The sequence below is a fragment of the Canis aureus genome, chromosome 5 (assembly GCF_053574225.1).
Source record: "Canis aureus isolate CA01 chromosome 5, VMU_Caureus_v.1.0, whole genome shotgun sequence".
Classification (NCBI taxonomy): domain Eukaryota; kingdom Metazoa; phylum Chordata; class Mammalia; order Carnivora; family Canidae; genus Canis; species Canis aureus.
Window position 1 is genome coordinate 10,063,019 of NC_135615.1, and position 20,779 is coordinate 10,083,797.

At 38.5% G+C, this 20,779-nt stretch overlaps 1 protein-coding gene and 1 long non-coding RNA gene across 7 annotated transcripts in view; one reads left to right on the plus strand and one right to left on the minus strand.

Moving 5' to 3' along the window:
- LOC144313678 (uncharacterized) overlaps positions 1-19,155 on the plus strand; it is a 33,682-nt gene extending 14,527 nt beyond the window's left edge. For all 4 annotated transcript variants that reach the window (XR_013379306.1, XR_013379305.1, XR_013379304.1 and 1 more), the window contains one exon: positions 18,197-19,155. This is a non-coding gene — a long non-coding RNA (uncharacterized LOC144313678). The remainder of the gene's footprint in view (positions 1-18,196) is intronic.
- Positions 6,242-20,779, minus strand: part of SPAG6 (sperm associated antigen 6) — a 72,965-nt gene continuing 58,427 nt past the window's right edge. For all 3 annotated transcript variants that reach the window (XM_077896837.1, XM_077896835.1, XM_077896836.1), the window contains 2 exons: positions 17,267-17,412; positions 6,242-7,240 (listed from right to left, as the gene is read on the minus strand). In XM_077896837.1, coding sequence (XP_077752963.1) covers positions 7,171-7,240; positions 17,267-17,412 — 216 coding nt within the window. In that variant the 3' untranslated portion in view covers positions 6,242-7,170. The remainder of the gene's footprint in view (positions 7,241-17,266; positions 17,413-20,779) is intronic.

The window sequence follows — 20,779 nt, forward strand, 5'->3', positions numbered from 1 at the left end:
GGCCATCCCACCATTCTGTCATGCTGGTGGCTTTATGCAGTATGAGATTGTACTCTTTGGTCCAAGGCAGTATTCTATGGGATCTTGTGTCAGTAGATCACACATTCTTACTCCTCAGATGGGTGCTGTTGGCTGGGTCATGTGGATAGGAAAGGAAAGTTCATTCTTAAAATATATAACAACCTTAGTCAAGATGAATACCTGCTTCTTCCAGGGTAGAAGAGGTCCACTTGTAGTCGGCTTACCTCCAGATGGTAGCTTGGTTACCTTGTGGGATGGTGCTGTAATTGGGAGGTCAGCATTGATTTCTCTGATTGACAGGTTGGATATTTGGCAGTAGCTGTGGCTGGGTCAGCCTTGGTAAATTGAAGCCCTGTTCATAACCACCATGCCTGCCCATCACCATGGCTACTCCACTTAAGTACCCGTTGTGCCAGCACTACAGTTGGGGATGAGAGAGACTGACTGATGTCCATGGCTGGACCATGAACATATTTAGTGGCTTTAAGACAGTGGCACTTTGATATGCATGAACTTGGGACACAAAATTCTTCACATTTTGTGTTCACACCTTATCCATGATATTTTATTATTTCTCCTTCTGAGCCTCTAGCCAGATTGTCACCCCATTTACCACTGGCTATGACCCTGTGTATATTCTTACCTGGAACTATTCTTGTTTCCATGCAAAGCAGACAACTAGGCACATGGCCAGAAACCTTCCCTCACCACTCTCTTTCAGGGTCCCCCTATGTAGGGCTGTGGCGTAGCAGCATCTCTTTTCGGCTTGCACTCTTATGCTGAGCCAACTCATCTGTGAAGAAAAGGTGGCCTTTTTTCTCTTCTGTCAGCCAGCCATAAGAGATACCCCCATGCAGCCATAGTTGTGAGCTAGTTGTGAACTCACAGTTGTGAATGCCAGTACATTCGTGGAGATCTGGGCCACCAACTGGAACAACTTACTTGTGCACTCTAGCCCTCCTGTTCACGCCCAATCCTGTTTCTTACATTTCCATTTTATGATAGGTTGCTGCTGGGTCCACCCAACTTATGACCTGCTGGGTCTGCTAGAACCTAGTCCCTATTATCTCTGGTTGCAGTTACATAATGTCGCACAATCAGTTGCTCTGTCTCAGTCAAGGCCATCTTTTCAAATGGTGTAAAGTTCTTTACTATAGATGGTATGGCCATGCTCCCAAATCCCAGAAGCCTATGCTGTGGGTTCTCCGGTTGGAGTTACCAGTAACTCTGCACAGTGTCCTTTCCTCCCACAAATCCCTCCAATACCACAGGGCCTGCTGACTAATCTGGCAGGGCTTCCTGCCTCCGGCACTGGGGCCTACACCTTGCTGCGATGCTTTGTCACCCAGGAAAAGGCCTGGGGCAGTATCTTGAAGTGCATGGGAAATAGTCACTAAATACACTTAGGGAAGAATTTTAGGCTCTATCCTCATAGTGACCAAACTGTCCTTCAGTCTGTTGGTTCTAGAATTGACTTACCCAACTGTAGTCAATCTTCTTTATGATTGTACTGCTAGGTATGCAAATTAGCCATATTGTTGCCTTTCGTGTACAGAAAGGTCCTACAATGATCCCTTCAATAAAGGCTATTTGGCTAGAAGAGAGAGTTACCTGTCATATCCCATCCCAGGTTCTGGGATGAAGAAAGGTGAACAGAGCCCTGGCAGAGCTGCTTTCCAGAGATCTGCCACCTTGCAATAACAATGTAATATTCTGAAACCACTTTTTAAAATCAAGATTAAAATGCTACATGGATTATTCCAAAACATACTTTGATTTTGCATATATATGTCCTTTGTTTGGTCTTTCAGTTTTTATAGATGCCAGAATAATGGTTGAATTAGTATGTCTGCTAACTTAAATTGCAGATTTTACTATAGAATGTACTTTTCTGTGTGAGAAGTAAGAGAAGTAGTAAGCCCAAATGTGTCCAAGCTTTGTAACAAAATAGACATGAACTGTTTATGGAGATTAACTTGGACTCCTTGATTTTTTTTTTAATCAATTGCTTCATACAATAGTATTGTTTATCTGGAATTCTCTTCCAAACCCCATATACAAAAGTGAAAAGGAGAGTAGCAAATATGATCTATTGAGCACCTATGTGCACAGTTGTGCAGGTTGTGTACTACCCAAGGAAACCAGCACATCTAAGGGGATGTGGTTCACATCATAGAAATCATGGATTTGCATATTTACTAAGAGAATTTTCCAGCAGATGGCAGTAAAGTGTCTTGGTCTAAAAATCAGAGTATTACAACAATTTCTGCCTAGATAAAAGTAAAGTGTCTTGAGGACTGTGCACCTTTTTCTAATTACACAAGGATACCATATAGTTAGTGCTGTCACTGCTTACTACATGCCAGGCTCTGTGCTCATTCACCCTGTTTAACCCTCAGGATCCTATAAATTGGGTACTATTAGTAACTTGCTGAAAGCCACTGAGTCAGGGCATAGCAGTTTTGAGATTCTAAAATGGGTCTCTAACTCTAGAGTCTGTGCTCTTCTGCACTAAATGATGGTCTTTCAGAAAAGCAAGGTGCCAGGACTTGAAGAGACATGACCACAGAGAACTGAGCTGCCCTGATCCTCAGGCTAGCCTGCCATTAGTGCTGCTGCATGCTCATCACAGTGTTAGTGCCACTGGGGACAGAAGAGCACACTTCATCCAAGAAAAAGGTCAGACTTGAGTTAGTGAAGAAAAGAAAGTGGGAGAATGATGACATTCTCTTTGGAATTTTAATTACATTTGTTTTAAACTATACATGCTACAGAACTTCAAAAAGGAGAGAAGTCAATATAGGTTGCAGTAGTTCTCAAAGGACTGGACTTCTTTATATCCCAAAATACTTTGAGTAAATACTTACCATCAGTAATGTATACATTCGATTCTTTAGTATAAATTTTAGCAGGAGTGCATTACCACCAATTCTGTATACATTGGAAAAATTATAGGCTTTATTTAATGTGTAAATAGCTATACCAACCCACCTTGCAAAATGATATATCTTTAGTATAATATTCTTGAACAAGTGTTGTAAAACTGATAACCCATAAATAGCACTCAGTTTAAAATCTCTGTAGCATTTAGGGGCACCGGCCTGGCTCAGTTGGTTAAATGTCCAACTCTTGATTTCAGCTGAGGTCGTGATCTTAGGGTCATGAGATCAAGCCCACACTGGGCTCTGTGCTGGGTACAGAGCCTGCTTAAGATTCTCTCTCTCCTTCTCCCTTTGCCCTTCCCCCTACCACACACACACTCTAAGAAAAATAAAAAGTAAAAATAAAATCTCTATAGCATTTGCAAAGTCATAGGTTCATGTATAAAGAGAAAAGAAAAAGACATTAAACCTTGTGGTCTGTTTCATAGAATCACTTAAAAATTATGAAATAAAATGTCTCCTAAAAAGACCAAAAATATAAAAGACAAAATCTCTGTAGCAAATACTAGCCAATCATTAACAAAGGAGCCCATTTATAAATATTTTATATTGGTCCTTAATTTACCACTGAGAACTTTTCCTTACACCAACTGAAATAAAAATAAAAAAGCCCCATCTTCAGTGAAACAAGCTATTATAGCTTTTTCTTTTTATTTTAAAATAGCATGGATAGCATGAATACACTTTTCTAAAATTTTTTATTTGTACAAAGGCTCAGGGAGATATCTAGAATTAGGTCAGCTTCTTAATGACATTTTCTGGGCTGTGAGTGATGTTTTGCATTTTTCTTTATCTTTTCCTATATTGCCTAAATTTTTTTAAAAGCTTACTCAAATACAATAAAAGTTACCATTCTTTAAAGCAATATCACTGATTATCTAATTTTATGCCCTATGAAATCCTCTTAAAACAAAGGTGGAGCACTTGGGTGGCTCAGTCTAAGCATCCAACTCTTGGTTTTGGCTCAGGTTGTGATCTTAGGGTGGTGAGATTGAGCCCTGTGAGGGCTCTGTGCTCAGCAAGGAGTCTGCTTAAAAATTCTCTCTTCTCCTCTCCCTTAGCCACCACCCCTCTCTGCCTCTCAAATAAATAAATCAATCTTTAAAAAATAAGTATTCATATTACTAGAAAAATAATTGCATAGACAAATCATATTTTAAAGGTCCACAGTCCCTTAATGGACTGTTAAATGCAATAGAGTTATGACTGTCATTTAATCCTTTTAATCTCTGAAGCAGAATAGCCACAAATCAATATTTTCCATACAGTGAATTTTGTGGCAAAATAAGCTACAGAATACACCAGCTTCAACATTCACTAGCACCTAACTTAAAAGAGTTGGCGATTTGAAAACAGACAAATCATTCTTTCAAGGTCAGTTTCTATACTTGACACTTTGGAATGGAGATGATCTCACCTAGGAATTTAAGGTCAGGGTTTATGTTATGCAGGACCTCACATCAAGATTAGAAGGGAGCAAATCTTTAATCCTTTCTTATTTAAGAGGGTAGTTTGAAAGGAAAAGATTAGAAAAACAGATCAAAACCAACTAGAATTAAAAACTTGGAAAAAAAGAAAACAGAAAAACAGGACAACCTCCTGTAAATATGAGGCTGTCATTTGTTTATATATGAAATAGGCCTGTTTTGTGTTCAGTGTCTCGTGCCTATTTTACTCTCTGCGTGTGGGCAAATGTGTTTTTATTAGAAAACTCCATGAGGACAGGCAATGTAGCTTTTCTTTATATAATCATCTAGTATCAACTCCACTTACCTAAGAGGATGGGGCCCGGTGTGCCCATTTGCCAGCCAAAATGTTTGATCTGCTATTGGCTGTCAAGATTCCCCTAAGATCATACATCAATTTCCACAGACTGGAAAGGTTTACAAAACCTTTACCTGCACCATTGGAGGTTAATTCATGAGCATCTTATGAGTAAGCCAAACAAGTATTTTAACCCCTTACTATGTGACAGAAATGACTAGAACCCAGATTTTCAACATCTCTTTTCAGCACCACTTATATGCACCTGTTTTCATAACAAGTGAACTATATGAATAATGTTTCAACCAATAATAAGTTTCAAGTATTCTATTCTTGAACTGAAATCCTAAAAATAAAGTGCTGTTCATATAAGCTAAATGAGATATCTTAATGATAGCTGAATTTTAAATAAACTGCAGTGGGGGGAGAAGAGCAGTGAGACAGGGTTGGTCTGCTTGGAGAATAGGAATTGACAAAATTCAAAGCAGGGATGAAAATATCAAAGAAAATACCATCAATAAGACATACTATTTTGCTTTAGCACAAGTAGATAAGATTTTTTTAAAAAAGTCACATCACAAACTTTTCTAAAAATAAAGCAAGCCTAATTTTGCTTTAAGTGTGTTATATTAATGTTTCATAGCATATATTTTCCAAATTTCATGATAAAATTATAGTATTCATCCAAACAATATTAAACATTTTATTTCTTTAATAGTATTTGATAAGTGTGAAATGATGAAATGAAATCTTCAACTACAGTAACATGCAAAGACAAGAAGTAATAATAGGAAAGTCACGATTCCTAGAACAGCTGAGGAGGTTTCATTCCAGAGAGACTAATTTTTGTCATGACCAACATGGCCATTCTAAAACAATGGTACTAAGGAAGAAACATGAAAACTTTATTTTCTCAGATTGTTAAAAGGTTCAGAAGAGATGCTGGGCAGGCATGAAGGAGAAAAAGGAAAGCTACCACAACTGAAAATGAAAGTTATTTTCTTATGTAATAAATCAAAGAAATTACTACAAGAAAACAAAGTAGACCCCAAGAGGTATTAAAAGTCAAATTCCAAGTAATCCTAGGCTGATACAAGGCAAAAAGAAATGGGACAATCTTGGGTATGATGAAATTTAATTTAAAAAGATGCAGCAAAGTTATGCACTGTCAGGAAATGATGACAGAGATGAATCCAGAAGATACCAAAAATAGATGGGTAGGTTCTTTTTTTGGGGGGGGGGCGGGGAATCCAAGAAGGAAATCTGAAAGCTGGCCAGTTTGGGAACACTGTGGCCTGCAGGCTCTCTGGTTATCATTTGCCTCCTCTCCAGGCTGCTAGGGAAGAGCACTGTAAGAAATGTCCTTCTAAATCCAGACAGTCAGACAGGCAGACACACACACACACCCACACACATACACACACACACGCCAACTAACCAAGACCCTTAAACCTAATCATGTATTCCCCAAGGTCAGAAATACACTACAGGAAAAATGCAAAGGACAATTCTAATGCTGTTTTTCTTAAAATTTTATTGAAACCCCCTCTCACCCCTTTACAGCCCCCTAAGTGAAAATGCATGTAAAGTCTAACCTTAGTGGTATTTTTAAAAAATTATTTCTTAAATCTCTGAAAGTGTGACTTTTGAAATTCAGGGAAATGAAGTGAAGACAGGGTATGCTGAGGACCCATTTTATTTGCCTGCTTCCTGGTTTATTCATGAGCAAGGCTAGACTCAGAAGAAACCTTTCCATGAAATGGGAAGCATGTCTGTAGTGGAATAATGCTTAATATTGACTTCCTCCCTCTCCAGCCCCATGATAGGTAAGGAACAGTTTGAGTGAGGTGAGAAAAGAGCTTAGAAAATTTGGCATGAAGAGGAGAGGGACAGCTTCCTAAATTAGTAGGAGAACTCAACAGGTTACCAGAGTTTCCCTGTGTTTAGTGAATGCATTGATGTAAAGAGCATCAGAGTCTCTTCAGGTGCCCTATAGTTCTGTCATTAGTTTCCTTATTCAACTATTTCCCTGCTATGTCCTGCTGAGGAATTTGCAAGGCCAGTTTTTCTTGCCTATGTCTAGGAGGAACTGGTCAAATAACAGAGTTTTCAACATCATCTTTCACCTATATGTAGATGGGAGTGTGAGTGTTTGAGACTGGGAGTGGGGTGGTAACAGAACAGCAACAAATGCCTTAATGCCCTTTAGTGTCTTCTAAAAATTGGCCCTTAGAGCAAATCCTATGTAAGTGACCAGTATTTCCACATCTTTCAGGCCACTAATTCTTAAAGTATTATGTAAATTTAGAAAAAATTATCCAAAGGTACTTCACACTGAATAAATCTAGAATGTACTTAGTTCAAATATTTAGAAAGAGCTTTAACGACTGTCATTCATAAATACTCTGTTGTGAATTAGAGTATAAAAACAGAACTCTGCTTATTAGTTAGTAATTGGTTGATAGCTGTCCACTCTCTGCAGAAGTGTGTCTGAATATCCAGGGGAATAATATCTGAAAAAGAAAATTTTCTTTTAGATACTTGTAAAAAGATTTAGCACAGTAGGCACAAAAGATTCAATATAAGATATTTATCTAAATTAATTCTAATAGTGAAACCTCAAATATCTGAATAGTTAAGCTTTGTGCATAAGGTTAGAGACTACCAAGGAAGAGAACACCAATTTACAAGACTGTGCTAGATAAAGAGCAAGACATGTAAGGGTTATGAAGTGGCACAGAAGGGGCATTTTTAAAACTAGATATTTGGATCCAGTGATAGTATTTTATTACAAAGATTATTTTTATTATGTTAAATGACTGATGTTGCTTTAATGATCATAACTAATAGGTTTTTTCATAAGTTAGACATTACTAATTGATGTCTGCATTCTGATTGCCTTACAGATTATTCTCACTGTATGTCTTAATCAGATCTGGTCACCCATAAAAACAAAAATTTCTGGGAGTATAATTCACATTAAAAAACTATTTAATAAATGGTTTGCAAATATCCCATCATACAAACTTAGGAAACTAGTCATTTTCATTGATTGGGGGGAATCTAAAGTACTAAAATTTATATTTATCATTTGAGCATTTTGTAAAATATATAGTATAGAAGTATTAGATATAATGATTAATGCATTATGGGATGCTTCATATCTATGGAAAGAAATTACATACACATAAAAGTATGTCAAAATTTGGCAGGCATTCTAGAATATAATAAACAGATAAAAAAATCTAAGCATAATTTGAAGTTTTCCAAAACACTCAAAATAATTAAACTTCCTAAGGTATTCTTTCCAGATAAAATCTAATGTTCAAGATTTGCTTTGACTTTGCTATACCTGTGCTTGACTTAAAAACTCACAATTTATATTACACTAATTTATCCTACAATTTGTCAAGTGGAGGTGGACAAAACAGAACAGTATTTTCTCAATAGTGTATTTATAGGCAGTCATAGTTAAGCAGACACATACACACATACATAAAAAGTTACCCAAAAGATGTTTCTCCTTGAAAGGCAGCCTACCCTTGAAAAATATGTCCTTCAACAGTGGGTCTCTTTCAAGTACTCTTACACTGAGGAAGTCAAAACTGTTCCTCTCTCTGAGTTAGTCACAAATTTTAAAACAGGCCTCACCTTCCTAGGCCTGATAAATAGGTCAGATACAAGATAGGTACTTCTTATAAATGGTAAGAAGTAGATTTAGAAAAACCAAAACTTAAGAAATTGTGCTATTTCATGTAGTAGCCACTAGCTACATGTGACTGCTGAGCATTAGAAATATGGCTAGTGTAACTGAGGAACTGAATTTTTATATTTAGTTGTAATAAAAATGTAAAAACTAATCCTCCGAGAGAGAGAGAGAGAGAGAGAGAGAGTGTGTGTGCACATGCCCATACACATAAACGGTTTTAAGGGAGGGGAGGAAGAGGGAGAGAGAGAATCTGTAGCAGGCTCCATGCCTAGATCATGCAGAGCTCCTCATGACCCTGAGATCACAACCTGAGCTGCAATCAAGAGTTGGGCACTTAACCCAGCCTCCCAAGTGCCCCTAGATGAAACTTTTAGGTGTCTTTGGAACAACTTGTAAATCTACTGTAAACGTTATAGAATTCAAATACAGATAAAATATTTCTAATAAAGTTTAGCATCTGAATTGAAATGAACTGTATATGATAAAATCCCTACTAGATTTCAAAAACTTAGTATAAAAAATGAAATAGCTCATTAATAGTTTTTTATACTGATTTCAGTATAGTCTAGGCAGAGATCCAGAAGACAGAGGAGTTCCAAAAATACCTTCTGTCTGTGGAATGGGCCAGGATTAGAACTCAGGCCTTCTAGTCCAGAGCCCCTTCCTGCTCATCACACCAACCACCTTATTTGAGATCTTTAAAGTTTACTAAAACGGCAAGGCAATATGAAATAATGTTTAGGCTAGTAACAGCTGAAAGAATGTATTCATTGATAATCTGTCTTTAAAGAATAATTAGTTCTAAAATAGTCACCAAGTAATTCCTGAGAATTATATGATTACAAAAATAAAACCATTTCGAGCTTATATTTGTCCATTTTCATTGATAATGTTTCAAAGATTTCTATAGAACATTTCTAAATTGTATAGAACCTAATGTTTTAAAAAATATAATAAACATGAAAAGTCAGCTAATCAGAATTCTTCATGATAATTAGCCAATTTTTAAAATAAAATCCCAGATCACAGAGTGTGAGGCTAAAATTTTACAATGGTATTTTGACAAAGCACCAGATTAAATTCTAATGTGACAGAGTTTTCATTTTTCCCTAGTATTCTGTAAAGTAATTCTAGAAAGGAGTAAAAAGAAGACTTCTATTCCAGAAAGTACCTCACTGCCGGTTAATTCTGATAGGTCATTCCATTTAGGCCCCTTTGGCTTTTTAAATTTTTTTCTATAATTTTATTATGTTAGAAAATTACATTGAAAGTTATTTTCAACTTATATAAAATAGCATTCTTCCTGAAGGGAAGAATGTATGCAAATTAACTTTATTTTTTTCTCAATAAAAGATTTTCATATTTCCTTCACTTACTGGTTTTACACATATTTTATATAACCTTTTTTGTATATTATATATATATTTTATACAGTAGATATACATTTATGATATGCTACTCCTTATATATGTTATTCTATATTAATATCTTTAAAGCTAATTTATTAGAACTCTCTTGGTCAAGCAGTTCTCATAAACCTCACAAAAGTGCATGAACTGTACCTCTGGAAAGAATTTACTAGAAGAAAATAAGCAGGAAAAAGATGGCGGAAGAGTAGGGTCCCCAAATCACCTGTCTCCACCAAACTACCTAGAAAACCTTCAAATTATCCTGAAAATCTATGAATTCGGCCTGAGATTTAAAGAGAGACCAGCTGGAATGCTACAGTGAGAAGAGTTCGCGCATCTATCAAGGTAGGAAGACGCGAGAAAAAGAAATAAAGGAACAAAGGCCTCCAAGGGGGAGGGGCCCGCGAGGAGCCGGGCTGAGGCCGGGGCGAGTGTCCCCAGGACAGGAGAGCCCCTTCCCGGAGAAGCAGGAGCTGCACCGACCTTCCCGGGGGAAAGGGGCTCGTGGGGAGTTGGAGCAGGACCCAGGAGGGCGAGGATGCCCTCGGGCTCCCGGGGACAGTAACAGAGCAACTGCGCGCCCAGGAGAGTGCGCCGAGCTCCCTAAGGGCTGCAGCGCGCACGGCGGGACCCGGCGGGACCCGGAGCAGCTGAAGGGGCTCGGGGGCGGCTCCGCGGAGGGGGCTGCGGGGCCCCGGGAGCAGCTCGGAGGGGCTCGGGCAGAAGAAGAGGCTCCGTGCGGAGGGGGCTGCGCGGTTCCAGGAGCAGCTCAGAGGGGCTCGGGCGGCGGCTCCGCGGAGGGGCTGCGGGCCGGGAGCGCGAATCCACCAGCGCAGGCTCCGGAGCACAGGGCGCCGGGACACAGCCCAGGATCCCGCCTCCCCCGGGACAGGCAGAGGCCGGGAGGGCCCAGGACAGCGAGGACGCTCCTGCCCCAGCTGAGCAGATCAGCGGCCCCGCCCCGGAGCCTCCAGGCCCTGCAGACGGAGTTCCTGGAGCTGAATCCAGGTTTCCAGAGCTGCCCCGCCACTGGGGCTGTTCCTCCTGCGGCCTCACGGGGTAAACAACCCCCACTGAGCCCTGCACCAGGCAGGGGCACAGCAGCTCCCCCAAGTGCTAACACCTGAAAATCAGCACAACAGGCCCCTCCCCCAGAACACCAGCTAGACGGACAACTTCCAGGAGAAGCCAAGGGACTTAAAGGACACAGAATCAAGATACTCCCCGGTGGTTCTTTTTTTGTTTGTTTGTTTTTGTTTTTGTTTTGTTTTGCTTTTTGATTTGTTTCCTTCCCCCACCCCCTTTTTTTCTCCTTTCTTTTTCTTTCTCTTTTTCTTCTTTTTTTTTTTTTTTTCGTTTTTTTTTCTTTTTCTTCCCTTTTTTTTTCTCTTTCTCTTTTCTTTACTTCTTTCTCTCCTCTCTTTTTCTCTTTTTCCCAATACAACTTGCTTTTGGCCACTCTGCACTGAGCAAAATGACTAGAAGGAAAACCTCACCTCAAAAGAAAGAATCAGAAACAGTCCTCTCTCCCACAGAGTTACAAAATCTGGATTACAATTCAATGTCAGAAAGCCAATTCAGAAGCACTATTATACAGCTACTGGTGGCTCTAGAAAAAAGTATAAAGGACTCAAGAGACTTCATGACTGCAGAATTTAGAGCTAATCAGGCAGAAATTAAAAACCAATTGAATGAGATGCAATCCAAACTAGAAGTCCTAACGACGAGGGTTAACGAGGTGGAAGAACGAGTGAGTGACCTAGAAGACAAGATGACAGCAAAGAGGGAAACTGAGGAAAAAAGAGACAAACAATTAAAAGACCATGAAGATAGATTAAGGGAAATAAACGACAGCCTGAGGAAGAAAAACCTACGTTTAATTGGGGTTCCCGAGGGCGCCGAAAGGGACAGAGGGCCAGAATATGTATTTGAACAAATTCTAGCTGAAAACTTTCCTAATCTGGGAAGGGAAACAGGCATTCAGATCCAGGAAATAGAGAGATCCCCCCCTAAAATCAATAAAAACCGTTCAACACCTCGACATTTAATTGTGAAGCTTGCAAATTCCAAAGATAAGGAGAAGATCCTTAAAACAGCAAGAGACAAGAAATCCCTGACTTTTATGGGGAGGAGTATTAGGGTAACAGCAGACCTCTCCACAGAGACCTGGCAGGCCAGAAAGGGCTGGCAGGATATATTCAGGGCCCTAAATGAAAAGAACATGCAACCAAGAATACTTTATCCAGCAAGGCTCTCATTCAAAATGGAAGGAGAGATAAAGAGCTTCCAAGACAGGCAGCAACTAAAAGAATATGTGACCTCCAAACCAGCTCTGCAAGAAATTTTAAGGGGGCCTCTTAAAATTCCCCTTTAAGAAGAAGTTCAGTGGAACAGTCCACAAAAACAAAGACTGAATAGATATCATGATGACACTAAACTCATATCTCTCAATAGTAACTCTGAATGTGAACGGGCTTAATGACCCCATCAAAAGGCGCAGGGTTTCAGACTGGATAAAAAAGCAGGACCCATCTATTTGCTGTCTACAAGAGACTCATTTTAGACAGAAGGACACCTACAGCCTGAAAATAAAAGGTTGGAGAACCATTTACCATTCGAATGGTCCTCAAAAGAAAGCAGGGGTAGCCATCCTTATATCAGATAAACTAAAATTTACCCCAAAGACTGTAGTGAGAGATGAAGAGGGACACTATATCATACTTAAAGGATCTATTCAACAAGAGGACTTAACAATCCTCAATATATATGCTCCAAATGTGGGAGCTGCCAAATATATAAATCAATTATTAACCAAAGTGAAGAAATACTTAGATAATAATACACTTATACTTGGTGACTTCAATCTAGCTCTTTCTATACTCGATAGGTCTTCTAAGCAAAACATCTCCAAAGAAACGAGAGCTTTAAATGATACACTGGACCAGATGGATTTCACAGATATCTACAGAACTTTACATCCAAACTCAACTGAATACACATTCTTCTCAAGCGCACATGGAACTTTCTCCAGAATAGACCACATATTGGGTCACAAATCGGGTCTGAACCGATACCAAAAGATTGGGATTGTCCCCTGCATATTCTCGGACCATAATGCCTTGAAATTAGAACTAAATCACAACAAGAAGTTTGGAAGGACCTCAAACACATGGAGGTTAAGGACCATCCTGCTAAAAGATAAAAGGGTCAACCAGGAAATTAAGGAAGAATTAAAAAGATTCATGGAAACTAATGAGAATGAAGATACAACCGTTCAAAATCTTTGGGATGCAGCAAAAGCAGTCCTAAGGGGGAAATACATCGCAATACAAGCATCCATTCAAAAACTGGAAAGAACTCAAATACAAAAGCTAACCTTACACATAAAGGAGCTAGAGAAAAAACAGCAAATAGATCCTACACCCAAGAGAAGAAGGGAGCTAATAAAGATTCGAGCAGAACTCAACGAAATCGAGACCAGAAGAACTGTGGAACAGATCAACAGAACCAGGAGTTGGTTCTTTGAAAGAATTAATAAGATAGATAAACCATTAGCCAGCCTTATTAAAAAGAAGAGAGAGAAGACTCAAATTAATAAAATCATGAATGAGAAAGGAGAGATCACTACCAACACCAAGGAAATACAAACGATTTTAAAAACCTATTATGAACAGCTATACGCCAATAAATTAGGCAATCTAGAAGAAATGGACGCATTCCTGGAAAGCCACAAACTACCAAAACTGGAACAGGAAGAAATAGAAAACCTGAACAGGCCAATAACCAGGGAGGAAATTGAAGCAGTCATCAAAAACCTCCCAAGACACAAGAGTCCAGGGCCAGATGGCTTCCCAGGAGAATTTTATCAAACGTTTAAAGAAGAAATCATACCTATTCTCCTAAAGCTGTTTGGAAAGATAGAAAGAGATGGAGTACTTCCAAATTCGTTCTATGAAGCCAGCATCACCTTAATTCCAAAGCCAGACAAAGACCCCGCCAAAAAGGAGAATTACAGACCAATATCCCTGATGAACATGGATGCAAAAATTCTCAACAAGATACTGGCCAATAGGATCCAACAGTACATTAAGAAAATTATTCACCATGACCAAGTAGGATTTATCCCTGGGACACAAGGCTGGTTCAACACCCGTAAAACAATCAATGTGATTCATCATATCAGCAAGAGAAAAACCAAGAACCATATGATCCTCTCATTGGATGCAGAGAAAGCATTTGACAAAATACAGCATCCATTCCTGATCAAAACTCTTCAGAGTGTAGGGATAGAGGGAACATTCCTCGACATCTTAAAAGCCATCTATGAAAAGCCCACAGCAAATATCATTCTCAATGGGGAAGCACTGGGAGCCTTTCCCCTAAGATCAGGAACAAGACAGGGATGTCCACTCTCACCACTGCTATTCAACATAGTACTGGAAGTCCTAGCCTCAGCAATCAGACAACAAAAAGACATTAAAGGCATTCAAATTGGCAAAGAAGAAGTCAAACTCTCCCTCTTCGCTGATGACATGATACTCTACATAGAAAACCCAAAAGTCTCCACCCCAAGATTGCTAGAACTCATACAGCAATTCGGTAGCGTGGCAGGATACAACATCAATGCCCAGAAGTCAGTGGCATTTCTATACACTAACAATGAGACTGAAGAAAGAGAAATTAAGGAGTCAATCCCATTTACAATTGCACCCAAAAGCATAAGATACCTAGGAATAAACCTCACCAAAGATGTAAAGGATCTATACCCTCAAAACTATAGAACACTTCTGAAAGAAATTGAGGAAGACACAAAGAGATGGAAAAATATTCCATGCTCATGGATTGGCAGAATTAATATTGTGAAAATGTCAATGTTACCCAGGGCAATATACACGTTTAATGCAATCCCTATCAAAATACCATGGACTTTCTTCAGAGAGTTAGAACAAATTATTTTAAGATTTGTGTGGAATCAGAAAAGACCCCGAATAGCCAGGGGAATTTTAAAAAAGAAAACCATATCTGGGGGCATCACAATGCCAGATTTCAGGTTGTACTACAAAGCTGTGGTCATCAAGACAGTGTGGTACTGGCACAAAAACAGACACATAGATCAGTGGAACAGAATAGAGAATCCAGAAGTGGACCCTGAACTTTATGGGCAACTAATATTCGATAAAGGAGGAAAGACTATCCATTGGAAGAAAGACAGTCTCTTCAATAAATGGTGCTGGGAAAATTGGACATCCACATGCAGAAGAATGAAACTAGACCACTCTCTTTCACCATACACAAAGATAAACTCAAAATGGATGAAAGATCTAAATGTGAGACAAGATTCCATCAAAATCCTAGAGAAGAACACAGGCAACACCCTTTTTGAACTCGGCCATAGTAACTTCTTGCAAGATACATCCACGAAGGCAAAAGAAACAAAAGCAAAAATGAACTATTGGGACTTCATCAAGATAAGAAGCTTTTGCACAGCAAAGGATACAGTCAACAAAACTCAAAGACAACCTACAGAATGGGAGAAGATATTTGCAAATGACATATCAGATAAAGGGCTAGTTTCCAAGATCTATAAAGAACTTATTAAACTCAACACCAAAGAAACAAACAATCCAATCATGAAATGGGCAAAAGACATGAACAGAAATCTCACAGAAGAAGACATAGACATGGCCAACATGCACATGAGAAAATGCTCTGCATCACTTGCCATCAGGGAAATACAAATCAAAACCACAATGAGATACCACCTCACACCAGTGAGAATGGGAAAAATTAACAAGGCAGGAAACAACAAATGTTGGAGAGGATGTGGAGAAAAGGGAACCCTCTTACACTGTTGGTGGGAATGTGAACTGGTGCAGCCACTCTGGAAAACTGTGTGGAGGTTCCTCAAACAGTTAAAAATATACCTGCCCTACGACCCAGCAATTGCACTGTTGGGGATTTACCCCAAAGATACAAATGCAATGAAACGCTGGGACACCTGCACCCCGATGTTTCTAGCAGCAATGGCCACGATAGCCAAACTGTGGAAGGAGCCTCGGTGTCCAACGAAAGATGAATGGATAAAGAAGATGTGGTTTATGTATACAATGGAATATTACTCAGCTATTAGAAATGACAAATACCCACCATTTGCTTCAACGTGGATGGAACTGGAGGGTATTATGCTGAGTGAAGTAAGTCAGTCGGAGAAGGACAAACATTATATGTTCTCATTCATTTGGGGAATATAAATAATAGTGAAAGGGAAAATAAGGGAAGGGAGAAGAAATGTGTGGGAAATATCAGAAAGGGAGACAGAACATAAAGACTGCTAACTCTGGGAAACGAACTAGGGGTGGTAGAAGGGGAGGAGGGCGGGGGGTGGGAGTGAATGGGTGACGGGCACTGGGTGTTATTCTGTATGTTAGTAAATTGAACACCAATAAAAAAAAAATAAAAAAAAATAAAAAAAAATAAAAAAAAATAAAAAAATAAAAAAAAAAAAAGAATTTACTAGAAGAATATATATGTACAGAAAACAAACCTTAATATTAAAGAAGATTATTTTATGCTTTTACAATGAATGTTACTATATATATTAAAGACCACTGACATTAAATAGGAAAAAGTATTTATATACCCTATATAAATTACAAGATTTAAACTCTGTAATTTATATTCTCTAATAATTAACTAGGGAAAATAAATGAATGTAGGATTAGACAAATACAGGTAAATATGGTCTTTAATTCTGAATATTTTATGGGCATTTTTCAAGATTCAGTTGTTTAAATCATTCTATATTTTCTTGGTAACTTTGCTTTTATTTCTTTTGGGTTTAGTGGCATAGTTCTTCTTTAGGCTTATAAAGACCGAGGCTTAGGTTTAATGCTCTGCAAATCAACCTTATTTTAAAAAATTAATCTTCAAAAGAACTTCCTGCTATATTACAATGAGGCACCTGCAGATCACAAACATTATTTTTTTATAGTAATATAGATAGTAACTTTCTTTTTGCCATTCAACATCTCTTTTCTATTTATAATACTCCTAATATAAATGTGAGCTTAGGGCAGAAAAATAATATGCAGGGAACTTTGAAAATCAGAATCTGTAGGCCCTTTCTAAATCAGTTTAACATTAAAGATTGTTAATTTAACTTACTCTCTGTATTTGGGTACTCTTTAGTGTTGGATTAGTATAGATATGTCTCAGATCACATTCCAGTTTGATTTGGAGATGTGGGTGTCAATCAGAACATTATTAAATTGAGGGGGGAAAAGATATCAAGAGAAAAGTAAAGGTATACATTGGTCTTATGTAGTATTTTAAAGACCACATTTTAACACAGTGGATATAAAATCTAGATTTGAAAACAGAAAAACTCTAATTTTGAACTACTCAAAGTCCATTTTTCCCACCTTACTATTTCCTCTGGGTAACAGTTGTTAATACTGTTGATGTATTCTTGAAGGAGAGATTCAGGCTCTGCTTTTATCTCTTGAATCTTTTTAAGTCCACCACTTGTTACAAAAAGTCGTCGAGCTTTGCTGTCATGTGGCAGTACCTTGAAAAGTTAAGCACATGAAAATGTCAGCTTTTCTTTTCCAAGTAGGAATATTATTAGTGAAAAGAAATAATATATCTGAGGAAATGTAAAAGAGAATTTATGTCCTATATATCTGTAACAGAATGAGCCTAAGTTTGCTGATGATTAGAAGTAAAATGTAGCCTTTTAAAAAATACATTTGCTTTTTATGTTATGGAGATGGAATAAAGGCAATGAACATGAGCAAAGGTAATGGGGATCCACTCACATATGTAAAAGTAAAGCAGCGTCCCTCCTCTGCTTACACTCTGTCAGGGTCTCTCCACTACCCACAAAATCAAAGGCAAGTTCCTTCAGCAGGCACAGAGGGCCTTTTGTGACTCGGGTCCTAAATCTCTCTCCAGCTTTCTTCCCCCTACCAGTCTGTAGGCTAAATTTCACTTCAGTAAGCTCAACAGATACATGCAGGGCCATTTCTTGCCTTTGCCTTTGCTCTTTCCTCTTCCCAGAATGCCCTTCCACTCTTCACACTTCTCCCCACATTTATTTGGCTCTTATTCATCTTTGAAGATTCAGCTCAAGTATCCCTTCCTTTAAGAAACTTTCTTTGGGACACTCCTTCCCTCTTATACCGGGATGAAGTAGATGACTTTTCTTCTCTTGTAGCATTCTGTTGAACCACTGCCAGTGCACTTGCCACATAATATTTTAACTATCAGCTGCTATGTCTGTCACAAATAAATGCCATTGAAGACAAATGATATATTCACTCGTTCATTTACTCATTCATTTATTTCTCTAGTGCTTGGTGCCTAAAAGATGTTCAACAAATGTTTAACAAATGAATGGACATACTAAAGAGTAAGCAGAGAAAGAAAATTGAGGAGATGATACAAAGACAAGAAAAATCAGAAAAGTAAAGGAATCAACAAATCCAAGAGAAGATTTTGAGAAGCAACCAATGAAAACTTTAAAAAGTCGCTGGATTTGACAGTGGATGTTCATGTGTTGAGATGAAGGAGTCAATGGAGATGAAGAAATAAATTATGCAAGACAACAATGACTGGCCAGACAAGAAAGGTCCTGGAGAGAGGGCGGGTTTGCAGGAGAGAGGGCGGGTTTGCATTATGGGAATCGCTGCTCCCTTCTGTAGTCATTGCTATGCTCTCTGACAGAAACACCCTTTCTTTCCCCCTCCATTCTCTCTCTTTCTTACACGACCAGCTGTATTCCCTTGTACTTCCTGCATTGAAGTCCTCTCTGAATACTTCAGACTGCATTCATTTATTCCTTCTTAAAAAAAAAAAAAAAAAAAAAAAAAGGTCTACTATGAAATCCAGCACACTGAAGCATTTTCTAATTGTTTTGTCTGGTCTCCCAGGTAGGTTATAAAGTTCCTTGAAGAAGAACTTTGTCTCATTCTTTTTTGTCTATCCTCCAGTGTTTAACAGAGTACTGGGTACATGTAGGCATTTAACAAATACTTAAAATTACAAAAGGATCTTGCTGACAGAATGATAATACACATCAGTGGACAATAAAAGATGACACTAGTGGAGTACCTGGGCTCAGTCAGTAAGTCTCCAACTCTTGATTTTGGCTCAGGTCATGATCTCAGGGTTGTGAGATCAAGCCCAGCATGGGGCTCTCCTCTCAGCATAGAGCCTGGCTAAGATTCTCTCTCTCCCTCTGCCCCTCCCCAGCCCCCTTAGGCTCAGGTCCACTTGTGCTCGCTCTAAAAAAAAATAAAATAAAATAAAAAGATGATACTAGTGTGTATTTCTAAAAAATGAAATAGCCTACAGCTACGTCTGTTTTAAATATCTTGTTTGGCCTGGAGAGTTTTCATTACCTCCTGTCTCAGACCCCAGCCACACTAAATTAATGTCTTTTTTACCTTCTGCCTTGCTTTCTCATCTCCTTCTAGTGCTCCTTAGATTAAGAAAACACAAAATTCTGCCCAAAGCAAATATTCCCAAAGGCACATTTCTAAGAGGATATGATATGTGGTACTGTCTTTATTTTATCTTGGCTGGCTAACTTCCACAAATCCCACTGGTTTACTCTAATGACTTATTTTAAACTCAGTTCAGGTTAGTGTTCATTTTCATAGTAAGTTCAATAAAACTAGAATACCTCACTCGGTAGCCTAAAAGATGAGACCATAAAATAAAACTTTCAGAAATAATGTCAGCTACTCATTTTCAAGAGCTGATGACTCCGTAGATGAGCCACTCAGCAACTTACTCCCTCCCCCTTTTAGTCGATCAAACTGGCTGATCACTTTCTTACCTAGTACCCAAAGGGGGAAAAGGTTTGATTATTTTCCTAGAAGGGGACAACAGAACCTAAGTGTCTAATACCCAGAACCATATCCTGAGGCAGCCTCAGCAATGTAAAACCTTCTGCTATCCAGTGACTATGGTGCTTGAGGGTCACCCAAGCTGTTAGAGATCATGGAAGACAGAACTGAAGCCTGTTAGTAGATAGTAGCATCTTTCAGATGTGTACCTGAAACTAGACCTGTTGCAGGGCCTAATATAAAAGTTGTAACACTATATAGTTTTTGTTCATTGTAGAAATATAGTATACAAATAATGTTAACTCCTTTATATAGCGTTATACCTAACTATTCACATGAATATGTGCCCCTCACATTCATTTCCATTAATTCTTTAAGAGTCAACCTTAACCACTTCTATGCTTTATTTCTTAAAAGCAACATTTTGGGTTTCTCAGTGCGGGGAGGAGGTTTGAATGCTTAATATGTGCCCGGCATTAAACTAATGTTTATTGCCATTACCTATTGTTATATGTAAACCTGTTTACATATAACATCTCATTTAATCTTTACAGTGACCTTATAAAATAGGAACTCTCATTACCCTCATAACCATACTGAGGTTCAGAGACATCAAGACTTTGCTAAAGATATAACAACTGGCAAATGGGAAATCCAGACACCCTAACTCCAGAGCCTGAGCCTGAGCTCATAACCCACTATGGTATGCTACTTCCAAAGACCCCATTTTCTTAAATCAAATCTCCTGATCACAATTTAACCAGTTCTTTATAGCTCAGGGTTGTCCCCCTGGCCATTGATGGCTGTGCAGATCCACTCATTCTTTCTCAGCCTTTGCTATCAATAGTTGATCCTGCTGGCTAAGCCTACATCTAGCAGCTTGACCTTTCTACCTTACTACTTTTAATCTGCAATGACTAAGAAGTATGATGGCTATATTTGTTAAAACTGTTCATAAAATAATTCAATAAACTCCAAATGACTGTCTGAAAGCATCTCCAGTAAACTGCACGGACTTTGTCATAAATGACTCAGGCAGCTTTTTAGTTTTCTTTACAAGATCCTTTTTTAAAAAATATTTTT